Genomic DNA, 17,286 nt, shown 5'->3' on the forward strand with positions numbered 1-17,286 from the left:
CAACATAGCACTCCCATTTGGACAGTTCAAATTGAATAAAAGTTAAAAAAACTTAAGAAAGCACGAGCCTTGGGTAAAACATTTAACAAAGGAGTGCTAACACCTTGACATCAAGATAATACAAGCTCAAATGCTATTGAGTGCAAGATACAACATGAAATTGCAAGGGTATGCATTTTTATTATTATTAGTAAATATGTCTTTATATTAATTATCAAAAGGATTTACAAAATATTTTCAAGTCTAGTTTTTCATCAAAAATAGCCAACATCCTGCAATACTAGACTTAGAAGCCTAAATCCTACATAATTTAATTATAAAAATGGGCTATAATTCTCTATACATAACATTAACATATAAACATAAATTAAGAAAGAGGGACTTGTTCTCTACTCACTGCTCCACCATGTGTTTCCCGCGATCCTCAGTAACCTTATCACCTGCCACTTCATCAAGAACAAACCCTCAAATTGCACAACAGAAGGAGATCCTTCCAACAGTCAGTGATGTCTCTTTGAGCTAACCAAACCAATCGGTCTTCCTCTCTTCCTCTTGGGAACAATAGATGTCTTTGCCGAGTCTAGATTGACTTTTTTTGGAAACCATTTTGCAACTTCCTCCCTCGTAAATTGGGCCTCCTTGGCTTTCAAGAACCCCTTTACCCCCTTACAAAACTAATTTGTGTCGATGCTCATCTAACTTCCTTATTTCCATTAACGCTCCACAATAGGAAAGGTTGGAGAGGTGGAATGCATTCCCTAACATGGAGCCAATCACCACCTAGGCATACAAAACCTTCACCCTATCACACCATCCCTATGAAACTTGTCATCTCCCAACACCAATCATCTTTCACACATGAATGCATCAACCAAAAAACTAACTCCTTTGACTCTAATTGAAGACATCGGGTTAAGAATAGAGAGGAGATGTCAACATTACTTCGATATCTATATTTAGCTTTTAGATACCCATCACCTAATACAATTTTAACCCTTGTCAGGAAGGTCACCTCTGAGAATTTGAAAACATGGGACAAATGCTCGTCTGAGACCCTGCCCTAGAAAACCACCATCAGTTTAGTGGTCTGGAGCGAGAAGTTAGCCTGCATCTTGACACCTTCGAACTCTCACTGAAGGAAAAGCTTCGCTAGGACACCTTCTTTTCTTAGCGCCAAATTTACCAAAATAAACTATCTATCCACCTCATAAATAAAATCCATCACCTCTTTGTCCCATGCCATGCAATAAATTCGTCTGGGACTTCACACACCACATCTTTGTTGTAAGTGTACAACATGTATGTTGGAATTACGTGCTTTCTCGCACTTAAGAAATTTTTATCCAAATGATCCTTTCACCTAGAAAACATTTTTGCCAACTACCTGCATACATTACACCACAACTACACTTCCACTTGACACCACCTCAAATAGTTTGTGCGCACCTTGGTTTGTAGATTGGATTTGAAATCCCCCTGATGTCCTTTCATATGATGAAAAGAACCTCTCACTACTCAAGCAAACTTAAGGACGCCCCAATTTACCAAGCAATAAATGTGAGCCACTTGAGAGATATGACGCCTGCATTAAATTCAACCAATTCCAGTTCAAACATCCACTCCCATAACAAATAATTACTATCTATTCAAATTCAAATTCTTAATCAAGTTGTCCCACACCGGTGACATGTCAAATATTATCAAGATCATTTCACCTTGCCAACTTGGAGGGTAAATGTTAAGTTGTCTTGAGAGTCGGCTTCCATGTTACCCTCCCTAAGCACATGAGAAACTTTAAATTTGTTGAAGCAAGATAACATTTTCTTAACAACCTGGATAATTTTATCAATTTTCCAATTTTCAGCATAACCTTTAGTTATTGCATTCACCATGATCAATGAGTCTCCTTCTAGATGGAGATTACCCACATTCAACTTTCTGGCCATATTAATAGCCAACAAGGTAGCTTATGCTTCTACTTCATTGTTAAAGCTCCAACCTAACCTTTGACTACAACACACTACAATACAACAATCCTTTGCCACACAACCTACACACGTTGGTCCTAGGTTCCCTCTTGCCGCACCATCAAAATTAACTTTGATCCAATCTTGATCTAGTGGAGTCCATTTTGTATTCCCACTATTAGTATGCAAAGGATAAACCCTTTTAGGCCCATTAACAAGCCTAGGGTATGCAATTTTTTTACATTACATAACTATATCAATTTGATAAATACTTTAAGACTTGAACTAGCATAGAAAACTTTTTTGGTTTATGCTAGACATTTCATGACCTATCCTAATTGCCACATATGATATTTCCAAAATTTTCAGCAAATTCTTGACAAATCCTAACAATGACAAAATGTAAACATTGAATAAAATTTAAAAAAAGAAACTTTTAAAATTGTTCTCTAATAAATAAATATATGTATAATTTTACAAATACAATTAAAAATATTTTATTTCATAATTATGTAAAACATTTGAACTTATAATTTAAAAAAAATAAAATGAATAAAACACTAATTATTAATATATTTATTTAGTAAAATATATGTAAAAAATTCCAAAGATATCATTCTCATATGTCTATTCTACTTAAATCATACAGAATGACATCTCTCAACATTTTTTACATAGATTTTTCAAAAGATAGATGTGTTAGTTTAATTATATTTTTAATAAACTTTAAAATATATTTGAAATATCTCAAATTTAAATTCTAATTTCTTTTTGGACAAAAAAGAAGTATATAATATATTAATATATAAAATATGAGAATAACAATAATTACAAAAAGAGAGTGTAAAAGCATTCCCACACTCATTTTCAAAAGACACACAATAGATCTGATATAATGGACCAATTACAATGTTAAGTTATCATCATATTCACCATAACCATACTGAAGTCATCACCATGTTTACTCATATAATATGTATAATTATTTTAATAGTAATATAACGTTTATATATCTATAAATACTTTTATTTGCTAAAATTATTGTTAAACATATTTTATTTATTATAGCTATAAATTAAATTAAAATAATTTTATATATAAATAATTTTATTAAATTATTAAATTTATATTAATAATTGTTATTCACATACTCAAATTATTATGCACCACCTTTTTACATGATTTCTTTTACTACAATAATAAATGTTATTACTTTAATTAATTAACTTTACAAAATTTTAACAATCCTTCAAATGATATTAAAAAATAAATATTATGGTTAATATGTATCTAGATATTTTTTGAACAATTGTGTTCCAATTATTATTGTCTCCTTGCTCACCCAACCTTCCAATTACTAACTTAAAAAAACCAAAAAAATTGTGTTCCAATTACTATTGGCTCCTTGCTCACCCAACCTTCCAATTACTGACTTTAAAAAAACCAAAAAAATTGATAACTAATAGGGAAGAACACTAGTTACTGTGTGTGTGAGCTGCAAGCACAACACTTCAATTAAGTCATTACATGTATGGTTAGTAATCAATAATCAATAAATAACAAACCATAACAAAATGACTAATTGCCTTCTAAAAGATGCGAGTATAAGATTGCTCTTAGATTTTTATAAGCAATACCAGTGACTAGACTACACCAAGACGAAGAATTTAATCTATATGAGCATGATATTAACTAAAATGGATGCAAGATGGATGAAAGATTCAAACAATAACGAATTCAAGGAATATGAGATTCAAGCAATATGGATTCAAGCAATATGAGTAAAATAAAATATGGATGCAAATAATCTAAAAAAACACAATGTATTCAATGACTCCAGAGCAAAAATCAACGTAATAATAATAAATCTCCAAGCGTGTTCACAAAAATCTCTGGGGTGATTTTGAAATATCTCTAGGGTGAATTGAATGAGAGCTGAAGGCTAAATTTATAGAGAATTACAAGAGAGATGACGAAAAAGCTCAATTTAGGATTAACTGAATAGATTCCAATTATAGTTTAATTGAAATGCATTTAAATAAGAAGTTCAAGTTGCATTGGAAATAATATTAAATTAATTCCATGCCCTTGTGATAAAAATAGATAACTCTTTGATTTATTTAAGAAAAGATTTATTCAAGAAAAGAGTGTATTTGAGTTCCATCTTTAGAGAATAATTCAATTAATTGTTTTTCTGATTTCAAGTTCTAATGGGGAGCAAATTGGCCCAAACCAACTCCGTATCGATATCCACTTCCCTTATTAATTAAAGAAAAAAAATATACAAAACCAAAAAACAATTTGAAGGAGAAAATACACAATTTGAAGGAGGCACTTCAAGCAAGATGCCTTTAACAACTCTAATTAAATACAAATAGACAGTGCATAGAGAAGCAAATAAACTTTTATAATAAAAGCTTGTTACAATATGAAAAAAAATAAATTATGCTCGATTTAACATGTGATTGGTGTGCGGTTTGCCAACGACTTCCAGCACCTAAATCGCATCTGATCTGTTTGCCTCGCCTCACCAAACGCCCGAAATGTGGCGAGTTTGTCCTAACTTATCTGCATTCCACATCATTCTCCGCCAAAATCTGTCACATAGCTCAGCTTCCGCTAAATTTAGCTGCCCTTCCAAAGCTCACAAATCCAAATCTGCATAAAGTAATAAAAATTTCTCCAACAGGGATTCGTCTTAGCCTGTGCAGATCAATCAAAACATTCGATGTTATCACTCTTCTTTTCTTCAAATTCCACCGCCCAGAAATCTCGTCTAGCAAAATAAAAAATAAAAAGTCCAAATCTTTGCTCAATTGTTGAAATAAAGTTTCAACCTTTGTTCAACTTCTCAGTTTTTATTTAGAATCCATGTAATTTTAAAGAGGTTCCAGCGTCGAATCCCACATAGTGCATTTTGTCATATTGTGGCGGAGCTTCGCAATTCGTGCCATTGAGTCCTCAATTATAGCTCAGATCTGGTGGCCACATGTTATTATGTGTAAGGAGGAATCTAGTCATTTAAAATAAAAGTACTTGCAGAGGAATATCAATCGGGGATATCTGATTCTTACATTTACCCGAGATCGATAACACGAGGCTTGATACATATGCACACAGAGTCCCGACGCGTGCTTCCCAACCATTTTGGTAATTGTAGAAGATCTGCCAGATGTCTCATTTTTTCAGTCGGAATTTATCTGCTTTTTGAAAAGGGCAGATTTAGGATTTTATTGATGTGAAAATATTTATTTTGAAATGATCAGGGTTTGTTTTCATTTGAATTGAATTTATTGTTTTGGAAGGTATTTTAAAAAAAATGCTTACAGCTTAGAACGTAGTGTTTTTTTTTTGGTGATTTATATTTATTAGTAAGGAAGAGGAGATGGTTTTGGATTTGTTTTAGCTTTTGTTGACGGAGTCAATTTTTTATGGATTTATAATTATTGAAGTGGAATGAGTATTTTTCATATTTATGGAGAGTAGTTTCTAGTTATTGTAGTGGGAGGAGTGTTCTTTCATGCGTTTAGAGCAGAAAAGGAATTGGGTTTATTTTAGTGTAAGGAGAGGTTCTGTTATATCATGTGCATGAAGAATGCTTTAGATACTGGTTCTGTTTTTATATGAAGAAGGATTCTAATTTATTTTAGTGGGAGTGAAGGATTGTGGAGGTTTAGCGGGATTCTTCGTGTGGGGAAGACATGGGTAAGGCTGCAGTGGGAGCAACAATAGCACTATCTGCTGCTGTATGTGCCGTGGCTGTTCTCGTTGCAAGGCAGAGAATTCGCAATAAGAATAGATGTAGTCAGGCTGTGGCTATTCTCGAGGATTTTCAGAAGGCCTCTGTTACACCATTGGATCTGTTGAAAGATGTGGCGGATGCCATGACTGCTGAGATGTGCGCGGGCCTTGAGAAGGAGGATGGAAGTAAGCTACAGATGCTACCGAGCTTTGTGAAAAATCTGCCTACAGGGTATTTATAATTTTAAATTCTTTTTCTCATTTTTGTCTAGCATGCATGTTTAATTCTTATTCTCAATTTTGTCTAACATGCGTCAGAAATTTAATTAATGGTTTCACCAAGATACATAGTAGATCATGCAACAGAGTTTTTGCAGTATATCATAATTTTTTTTGCACTGGATCATGGAATTGAATTATTACAATTGATCATAAAATTGTGTTTTCACAGTAACAAATTGGAGTATTTTAAAAACAAAAATAGTGATGGTGAGATTGTGGGCTGAATTAGCTGTCAGACGCTGCAGTGTGTTTATTGGGATACATGCGTTTCTCGGGCCATTTGTGGCTTTGGGCAAATCGTTAGTAAAATCAGAAAAAAAAAATATCAATAAATTGAAAAATAATTCTAAACATTATGTATTAAAAGAAACTATGCTTTACCAAGATTCAGCTGCAAAGTTGTAAAGTTTTTGTGTTAAACTCATTGACCTATATTTCATGAACAATTTTTCACATGAACCCCTCATGAGCAAAGTGGTCCACATAGCACTCAGTGCATCTAGGTGTTTCTCACTGGAGTGAAGCATTTGCATCTAGGTGTTTCTCAATGGAGTGAAGCATTAGGACTTCCTGGGAGGTCAACATCCCACTACTTAAGTTGAATCTTGATTAAACATCGTAATTTGATGCACTGAAAAAATACCTCCTACTTGTCACCGTTTCCATTTTTTTTTCTGTTTTCTGCTTCTGGTAACCTAGATCATTGTTATCCATCCTATTTTTTATGAGTGTTGTGTTTGCGGGTAGAAGGCTGTCTTTGGTCTGTAGGGAAGGTCTTGCTAAATTTCTATCCTGTAATTTGGCGTTCTCTCACTTGTTAATGCATGAATGCCGATATTATTATTTATAAAGTTAGATTGGTATATCATTAAATTGAGTTTTAAGTAAACAAACCAATGATTATTGATCTTTATTCTTATATACCTAGATGAAATATTTCATAGATCCAGTAACCATCAAACTAACAAACCTTTCACAAGTAGATTAATGCAAAGCTAATAAGAGGCACAAAAACAAATAGCCAACAAAATGAATAATAGAATAATTCAATATCGGTGACTGTTGTTGTTAGTTGTTACAAACTGGAAGTAAGCTTGAGCTTATATGGAGCAAGGCAATGCATGAAAGGTGAAAACTAACTAAAGATGGACATCCATGATAATGGATCTAACTAAAACTAGAGATGCACAATAGGTGGAGACAACTAGCTGAACTAGCATGATAGGAGCATAACTTAGCCTAGACTAGCAAGTGTCAATCAGGTGTGTAAATTAAGGGCACATGACTGATTGACACAATTACCAAAGTGAGTTTATTCTATTGAGGTGCATGCAATGCAATAGAATAATAAACTAAATGCAAGGAAAATAAAATGCACAAACACCCCTCCATATGTGAAACTTAGGGAGAGATATAAGGATGGATCCCAAGGGATTAGGTCTGATCAGGTAACCCATTTAGAGAAAAATCTTTCTAAGCAAAGAAAAGGAGAAAACTTGTAGGAAAAACTCACCCTAAAAGATCGAACATGAGGACTAAAGAGCCTCCCCAAAAGAAGAAATATTTGTCCTTCAAAGATTAGGAACATAAACATGAATGCGAAGAACTCCATTGAAAGAAGCATAAAGAAGCTGTAGACAATTGCCAAAAAACAATTGCTATACTTTTGGAATTGAATGGAGTGAGGATAAACAGGCTATAGATATGCATGATTGATCAAAATGGCATTGCTCAAACATTACACATATGGTGAATTCACAGTAATACATTGCAACAAGGCACCAATTTGGTAGTTGAAGATGCAGATAATTATTAATAATCTTATAAACACTAATCAATTGTAAAAGGTAGAAGGTGGCTTCTATAAACAGGTATGCAAGTGTGTCTATGGTATGTGTTCATCTCACTAGAATACTTGGCTAACTAGCCATTGTGTTTGCCTAGTAAATAGGAACATGGACTAGGTACATAGTTCACTCCAAAACAAAACCAAGGAAACATTAACACAAGTACAAACAATAAAATGTCCCCCCATTTGCTAATGAGGGAGAATGGCAGCTCCTCTAAAAGCTGTGTGTCATGACAAAGTAGTGCAAGAGGGTGAAGAAGCAACATCAAAATGTATGATATGAAGTGCTTACATCTAGAAAAGGGTGTGCAACAACATGGCACACTTGCATGAAGGTAGATGGGTTTGTGATCGTGAAAAGAAGGCACACACACAACAAAGCAGTCATTGAAACACAACAAAGCCGTCTGTTGTGATTTTTTCACACATCGCCCCATTGCAAATTAGGACCCCCACTTTTCGTTTTTTAGGGTAGATGTTTTGCCTAGTTTTAGCCTTTGCTTATGAGAGGGTGTCATGTCAAATTGTTAGAGTGATCCTAAATTTTGTCTAAGTCTGGGGTTTGCAATAGGTTTTGAATATGCATAAATATGTCTAAATGTTGTAAATTAGGGTTATTATTGTACCTAAGCATTAAAAGGTCCTTTAGGAGTCATTTTTTTCACTCGTAGTAGGTAAATCAAATAAATTTGCACTTAGTCCCAATGAAATCCCTAATTTTCTTGCTCAAATTTAGATAAATTTGACCAAGTCCCGATGTATAATGATGAAATTTGACTGTCTAGATGCTTAGTGGTGCAAAAATCATCAAATTCCCTATGGAAAACCGGCACTTAGTCCCAATGAAATCCCTAATTTTCTTGCTCAAATTTAGATAAATTTGACTAAGTCCCGATGTATAATGATGAAATTTGACTGTCTGGATGCTTAGTGGTGCAAAAATCATCAAATTCCCTATGGAAAACCTTAAATTTAGGTCTAGAAGTCAGTTATTCTGATGGAGGGCGTTTTTCCCTAAGCTTTTTGGACAAATTTCTAATGACCCGTGATTTTCCCCACTATCTTTCCCGATGGGGGCGTTTTTCCTATAGTATCCTGGTAATTGTCCTGATGGACCACGGTTTTCCTCCAGGATGCCCAAAATTTGCCCCCGTGTTGGAATTTTTCCTGATGAAGGTTGAATTTCCCCAAGAATGAAGTATGAACTTTAATGTGGACAAAATTCCTTATCTTGATGGGGTTCGTTTTTTGCCAAAGCCAGTTTATGAACAAATTAAAGGAAATGAATGCAGATGATTATCCGGATGGGGATCGATTTTCCCCAAAATGAGGTTTATGGACTAAAATGAAAGAATTGGGTATCCAGATAACCCACGTTTTTCCCCAAGATGGATTTTTTTGGACAAAGTGAATGAAATTGTGAATTCTAAGTGTCCAGATGGGGATCAGTTTTCCCCAAGTGCCATTTGTGATGAGTTATGACAAAGTTTGCTGCTATAAAGGCAAAGTTTTATCCCACATTGCTTGTGTGGTGAAATATCAAGGGAAAAAACAGTATAAGTTGCCCCAGCCAGAATTAAAAAATAATATAAGTGCTGATTGTGACAGTCAAGTGAGAGATTGCAGGCAAGTTGGAGGCTACAGCTGGGTGAATTTGTGTAAGTGTCAACTTGACGCCATTGTTGAGAGGGGGAGTTGCAGATTAAAGGGGCGATTTTGCCCAATTATGCCTAGATGCCACCATTGGAGGAAAGGTTGCAGCAAGTTGGGTGGGTGATTGAGCCCCACATTGGACAATTTTGGAGTGTGGTGCCATTATTGGAAAGCCACGATTTTGCATTTGGCTGGGAACTTCAGACTTTTGGGGCACTTCTTGGTCACCTTGCTTGGCGCCATGGTTGGAAATTATGATAATTCTATCTAAGTATTTGCTGGCCACCATTGGTTGGGAGTTTGATCACCATTTTTGGCCACCATTGTTGGTTATTGACTGAACATATACATTTCCAGCTAGGGCGATTTTATTTGGAAAACGTTTTTGGAGAGTTTGGGGGTATTTTGTGTGGGCACCATAGCTGTTACAGTCTGAAACTCCATTTTTTTGGGTTGTCTTCAGACTGATTTTTCATTTTTAGCCACATAGTTGTACCCAAGCATGCCCATTTTTGACTTTGGAAAGGTGAAACAAATCAAGTGCAAGTGCATGACATGGCTGTGACAACTTCCAGCCCCCTATTTCCTTCATTTCCAGCGTGTCTTCAGACTTTTGGAGGCTATTTTCAGACTTTCAGAGGGTGTATTCAGACTTTAACATCAGAAAATCAGACTTCAATGCACTATTTTCTGAGTATTTTCAGACATTGGAGGGCGTATTCAGACTCAGTCCTCAGTAAATCAGACTTTATTACAACTTCGATATAAAAAATCAGTCACTTTCTGAGTGTATTCCAACTTCCAAGTGACATTTTCAGACCTAGGTATACTTTTTTGAGTTTCAAATCAGTCATTTTCTGAGTATAACAGGGTGTCTTCAGACTTGGTACTCAGAAAATCAAATCTGAGACAACTTTCCAGCACCTGAATCAAACCATTTCCAGGGGTGTCTTCATATTTTATACTTAGAAATCAGACCTGAGATTGCATCAAACATTTCATTTTCTGAGTTTACAGGGGTGTCTGTCTTCAGACTTATTTATTGAAATCAGACTTATCCTAAGTCTGAAAATTACGTTTTCTAGAGAACAAATTTTCCAGATTTGGATTAAATCTCTTGTATTTTCTAGAATTTGTGTTACCTAATGTTGAATTTTTGATTTTCACGAGCTTACAGGTCTTTAAACTATTTGAAAGGAGAACGTTAATTAATTCTGGAAAATTGTTTGGACAAAGTGAGGAACAGTGAAGTGTGTTGATGGTGTCCGGATTTCCACTCCATCAAATGATGACCTAATCGGACAAAATTTTCAAGGACAGTGAGTCCGAATGAGGATCAGATTTCCACTTGAGGGCGGAATTACAAAGGAAGGGATGAATCAATACAAATAACAAAGTTGTCCAGATGGGCATCAAATTTCCACTGAGTGAAGGAAGGGACAAGGATAATGTGGATGTTTTGAAGACTGATCCGTCCATATGCGGATGGATTTTTTACCAAGGTTGAAATAAAGTTTATTACATGGGTGTTTGATTCGATACTTGGTTGTTTTGCAAGACTGTTACGAGGAAGGGAAGCATGATGATCAAGGCTTGAAGAGGATGCATATTGCAGGGAAACTCAAACAATGTGGATAAGGAAGATCAACACTTCAAAGATTGGATGAGGATTTTGGGATAGAGATTCCGGAAGGCGAAGATGAGGACTATCTCAAACATGAAGAAGACTTCACCTTGATGGTGAACAAATGAAGGAAAGCAAGTTCAAGGCATGGGATTTCACTTCAAGAAATCAGGAATTACATCAAGGAATTTCAATATCAAAGAGCGTCAAGGAAATATTTCAAGAGTTTGAAGTTGGGAAAAATTTCCAAACATGAGAGTGAAATTTTTCAAATCTATAAGGCAAATTGATTAAGTCTACAAGGCAAGCTGAGGTGGCATTCCGGTCACCGTTCGTTCAATCAAAGGGTACCAAGTTAACATTCATTCAAGGAGGGAATAAGTGACATGTGGCCCTACATCAAATATTATTTATCTTACTGTTGTGACGTATTCACACATCGCCCCATTGCAACTGGGGACCCCTGCTTTTTGCTTTCTAGGGTTTGTTTTCTGGGTCTTTTAGGGTTTTGTATGTTAGCCTTTGTAGGATGAGTGTTGTCGAGGAGATCGTTGGATTGCAGGCTTTGCTTGAGCCACGGTGAGTCCACAGGGCCCCAGAATTAGGGTTTCTTTGAGAGTCTTCCTTAGGGCCTGGTTTTGCTCTTGTTGCTAATTGTGTCTTGCTTTGTGAGTGGGTATCATTCTTGAAGGTCCGAGCTAGGTCGAGTTGGTAAGTGATGAAGTCTGGAATGTCATCCTGATCTTCAAATGCCCTGAAATTTGGCTAAGTCTGGAATGTCTTGATCCTGAAATTTGGCTGTCTGGAATGTCCCGATCCTGAAATTTGACTAAGTCTGGAAAACTGAAGAATCCTCCAGAAACTAGATTTTGCAGTATAACTCATGGAGGTCCGAAACCACTCTCAAACATCCTGGAAGCATATATGGAATATAACTTAAAATGTTATATTCCATAAAATGATTTTGACGGAGAGTCTAAAATGTCAAATTTCGCTCCTGACCCTTCCAAAGGGTCCTGAGCGAAATTCTCCATAAGACATTCTACTTTGACCAAAACCTAGAACTAATGCATTCCTAGGCTTGAATGAAGGCAAAAGCACTTGTTTGAATGAAGAAATGCGAAAAAATGAAGTCAGGATCATGGCCTAAGGTGAATTTCGCTCCTGACCCTTCCAAAGGGTCCAGAGCGAAATTCATATTTCCTCTATTTTTCTCCTTAGCTTGACCAAGTTTGTAGACTTTTGAGGCATAATTGAGAAGGTTTGATGCAACTTTGCCTTGGAGAGGAGATTTTAGACCTTGGGATGATGGATTCTAGCCTGGGAGAGGAATTTTGCTCCTGACCCTTCCAAAGGGTCCAGAGCGAAAATCCTTATAACCCTCATTTTCCTTCCTTGTTTTGGATGGGCGTCGGTTTATTAGGCATTGTGTGTGAGTCTTGATGTGTTCTTGCCTTGAGAAGTGTTTTGAAAAGTGAGGATCTTGTCCAAAAATAGGAATTTCGCTCCTGACCCTTCCAAAGGGTCCAGAGCGAAATTCTTCATAAGCCTCATTTGCTCCCTTGTGTTGGATACCAACCTTGTTCCATGGGCGAATTTGGGAAGGAAATAACATGTCTCTGCCTTTTGAGGTGATGGAACGTAGAAATGTGAAGGATTTTGGCCAAGATTAGGAATTTCGCTCCCGACTTCGCTCCTGACCCTTCCAAAGGGTCCAGAGCGAAATTCACTATAATCCTCATTTGCTACCTTGAATGGGCTTAAAACCTGGTTCCTCAAGTGGAAAACAATCTATATTTGCCTCCAGGAGAAGATTGAAGTTTGAAAAATGAGCAATTAAAGCCTAAATCAAGATTTTCGCTCCTGACCCTTCCAAAGGGTCCAGAGCGAAAATCAACCTAAGACTCATTTCTTGCCTTATTTGACCAAATTTTGATTTGCAAGGCATTTTGAAGGGAAGAGTAGACATGTTTGGACGTTGGAAATGTTTGAAAGCTTTGAAAAAATGAAGGATTCTAGCCAAGAAGGTGAATTTCGCTCCTGACCCTTCCAAAGGGTCCAGAGCGAAATTCCTTGCAAGCCTATTTTTTGACCTTGCTTAGACCACAAACCTTGTCTCCTGGGTGAAGAATGATGTTTTGTTACCTTCCAGAGAAGATTGGAGTTGAAAAGATGAAGGATCAAGTCAAGAATGAGATTTTCGCTCCTGACCCTTCCAAAGGGTCCAGAGCGAAAATCCTCTTAGACCTCATTTCTTTCCTTATTTGGCCAGGTTTTGATGTCCAAGGCATGTTGAAAGGGAGAATGGGCATATTGAAACCCTTAAGGACGTTTGAAGGAGTCAAGGAATGAGTGTTTTGGCCAAGGAAGGAAATTTCACTCCTGACCCAATTTCACCTCTTTTCGCCTTAGGAACAAAGTTTTAAGCTCAAGCAAGGTTAAAAATATATATTTGTAAGGAATTTCACTCCTGACCCTTCCAAAGGGTCCAGAGGGAAATTCCTTACAAATATATATTTTTAACCTTGCTTGAGCTTAAAACTTTGTTCCTAAGGCGAAAAGAGATGAAATTTCACCTTGCAAAGAAGATTGGGATTGAAAAAATGATGATTTTGGGCTAGAAAAGGAAAATAGCTCCTGACCCTTCCAAAGGGTCCAGGGTGAAATTGTGTAAAACCTATCTTTTCCCTTAGTTTCATGCCAAATCTAGTGTGGATCATGATTAAAGAAGTCCTTAGGCATGTCCTTGAATGGTCAATAATTATCAAGTTTGAAGGAATAAAGCCAAAATGAGAATTTCGCTCCTGACCCTTCCAAAGGGTCCAGAGTGAAAATCCTTCAATCACCTATTTTGCCTTGCAAAATCAAGATAAACTTGGGTTTGATGAGAGAAGAAAAGTGTTTCCTTGCCTTGTGAGGTGGATTGAAGTTGAAATGATGAAAAAATGAGCTACAAACAAGAAATTCGCTCTTGACCCTTCCAAAGGGTGTAAAGCGAAAAACACTAAAACCATCCTTTTCTCCAAATTTTGTGCTAAGTCAGGCCTGGACTAGGGTGAGAAAAACTATTTGGAATACCTTGGAAAGATGTTTGACCTTCAAAAATGTGAATTTTGAGCTAAAGTTGGAATTTCGCTCCTAGCCCTTCCAAAGGGTCCAGGGCGAAATTCTTATAGGGTCTGTTCCTAGAGAAAATCTTGGGCAAGTTTCATGTTAATATCTTTTCGTTGATGATTTAAGTTGAAAATGCTATGTTGAAATGAATTTATCATGTGTCCTTAATCATCTTTTGGTTTGTTTTGGCAGATGAAAGAAGACCAGGCCAGAACAAGGACGACCTTCTCCAGTCCAGCATCAACAAGGACGGCCTTCTCTAGTCTAGCATCAACAAGGACGACCTTCTTGAGTCCAGCATCATCAGGGACGACCCCTTCCAGTCCAGCATTCGAAGGAAAGGTACACCATCCATCCTGCACATCGAAGACAAAGGAAGTTAAAGCAAGGGTTCATTGAAGAAGCAGACAGTTTCAGAAGAGTTAATTAAAGCTAGCTTCTCATCAACATCAAATTGAATATCTACCAAGTTACAAGTGTCAGACAAGGTGGCATCCCAGTCATCACTCCTCCAGTCGGATTGGTCCACCTCAGCGTGTCCAGATTCAATGTACCTGACTCATGGGAGATGGCACAAACTTCGATGTACCTACCCCGGTTCTCCATTGGTCGAATATTCTAGAGAAGACATGTGTCCAAATAATGCAATTATTTCATTGGCCAGAATTGAGTTTGTTGTAACAACCCTAATTAGGGTTTTCATTGTAAAATCTCGGCCATTGATCTCAAATTGATCCAAGCCATTGAATTGTATTGAGGGCGCTATATAAGCCCTGGCTCCTCATTTGTAAAGGCTAATAGTTAGTCAATGGTTAGCTAATAGACAATAGTTAGTCAATAGTTAGAAATAGTGAATAGTCAGTTGATAGAATAGCAATTAGAGTAGAATAGCAAGAGAAGGCAAAGATTGTTGCCAAGATGTTGTTGTAAAAGACTTGTAAAACTTCATTGAAGAAATGGTGAAATCTATGGGTCGATTCAACAATTTGCATGGTCTTTATACTTCTCAGATTTGATTTCATGTTATTAGATGAGTGGAAGAAATGTGTTTGATTGATGGTGAAATTTGTATATCCATACTATTAGCAGTTTGTTGATTGCAGACTTGCCTTGTGTAGTCAACTGGAATCATTCAGCTTAAGCTTAACTTCAATTGTCGCTTCTTCACTGATATGCATCAGCCTGATGGTGTCTATGCCTGTAGCGATGATCTGAACATTATAAAGTTTTCCTCCAAAGATCGCACTAACCTTGTGGAGATGGTCCTAAAACAAGATTTAGTTAGAATTTCATCAAAGGTCATTCATTGCTCCTACATTCCTAGTATCAGAATTAGATCCTTCCCTCGCCCTCATCCTTTTTTCCTTTTTAAAAAAAAATCTAGGCTAGTGAAATCCCGTGTTCCAGTAATATTCAAAGCAAATCAGACGTTTGGGTCGTCAAGTGTAAGTCCCCTTGTGATTCCAGCAAAATCACATCATACCACAGAGAGCTTATCCACACGTAGAGATCCTACATAACAGAACCTTGGAGTTACTCCGACTGATCCTTCAGCGAGATCTTCAGCAGTCGGGAACTTTGTTCAAGAGAGGATAAGATACTTCGGTATTTTATTCTGTGTTCGCATGTGCATAAAAAACACATCAACACTTACCCTCATATTTTTCATTGGTCGATGTAATGGTGGTTGTAACAAATCCTAATTAGGGTTTTTATCTTTCAATCTTGGCCATTGATCTTGAATCAATCTGAGCCATTCATTGTAATGAGCTATCTATATAAGGCTCAATGCTCTCATTTGTAAAGGTTAAGAATAGAATAGTTAGTAGTAGAAGAGTAGAAGATAGTAGTTAGATCATTAGAAGTTAGAGTAGAGTAGAGTAGGAGAAAAATAAATTTTTGCTAAGGCTTGTAAATGAATATACTCTTTTCATTGAAGATATGGTGAAATGTGTTGTTTAACAAATTGCATGGTTTCCAATTCTCATTTGCTTTTATGTTGATTAGATGAATGGAAGATTTCGTGGATGATTAGTGGTGAAATTTATTTTAATCCATACCACTAGCTGCTTGCTGATTGTAAGTTTGCCTTATGCGGTCAACTGGAATTTGAATCGAACTTAACTTCAATTATTGCCCATCCATTGGTATGCATTGCCTTGATGGTATTGATGTTGATGGTAATAATTTGAACATCTATAAACTTACCTTAGAAGATTGCACTAGCTTTGTGGAGTTGTTCAATGATGTCAAAGCAAAGTCTAGTTGAATCTCACCAAGTCATTCACTACATCCTACATTCCTAGGATTAGATTAGACCCTATAAACCCTTTTCCGTTTGATCTTTCTTTGTTAGATGAGTTAGTCCCATGTTCCAGCAACGTCCAAGTATTCAATCATTCATGTACAACGTAAGTCCCCTTGTGATTCCAGCATTATCACATCAACCATTGAGCTTATCCATGAGTCAAGACCTGACATTTCGTAACCTTGGAGTTGTCTCATTTGATTGCAAAGCATAGCATTTGAGAGACTTTGTTCAAGAGAGGATAAGATACCTTGGTATTTTATTTTGTGTTTGTATGTGCATAAAACACATATCAACATCGTCATTAGACTTTATAAAGTGAGTACAATAGTGGCACAATAAGATGTGTAGAATCCCCAAAATGTTAAGACATAGTGTGAGTATAACTTTGATAGTTTTTTCAATAGGTTCTTACAATATTTAAAAAAAGATCAAATGTTGAATTAATTTTTTTTACTAAAAAACAAGAAGAAATGGAAGGAACCAATGCAAAGTGCATAGAAAATATGCACTTCAATAAAAAAAGGACCCAAAAAGGACTCCTTACATGTAGGTTATGGTCCTTTGATGTTCCCAAAATGAGAACGGTACAACAAATTCTTAAGAAAATTGACTTTCTCAAAAACAAGCATGATTGTGGGGTACACAATTCGACCCCATTTCAAAATAAACTACTTGAAAAAATAGCAAAATGAGGGAGAAAAGCTTCATTAAAGTTGATTTTCCCAATCAAAAGTGTAGATGGAGG

General features: G+C 36.3%; 1 protein-coding gene across 3 annotated transcripts in view; it reads left to right on the forward strand.

Annotated features, from left to right (window-relative positions):
- The first annotated feature begins 4,495 nt into the window (after window positions 1–4,495).
- Window positions 4,496–17,286, forward strand: part of LOC131062792 (hexokinase-1) — a 72,151-nt gene continuing 59,360 nt past the window's right edge. The window contains exons 1-2 of one of the 3 annotated variants that reach the window (XM_057996534.2): window positions 4,496–5,117; window positions 5,618–5,940. In XM_057996534.2, coding sequence (XP_057852517.2) covers window positions 5,669–5,940 — 272 coding nt within the window. In that variant the 5' untranslated portion in view covers window positions 4,496–5,117; window positions 5,618–5,668. Of the gene's footprint in view, window positions 5,118–5,248; window positions 5,273–5,617; window positions 5,941–17,286 lie in introns of those variants that run through there. The other 2 variants (XM_057996525.2, XM_057996543.2) reach the window with 2 other exon arrangements.

Source organism: Cryptomeria japonica, chromosome 5 (assembly GCF_030272615.1).
Source record: "Cryptomeria japonica chromosome 5, Sugi_1.0, whole genome shotgun sequence".
NCBI lineage: Eukaryota > Viridiplantae > Streptophyta > Pinopsida > Cupressales > Cupressaceae > Cryptomeria > Cryptomeria japonica.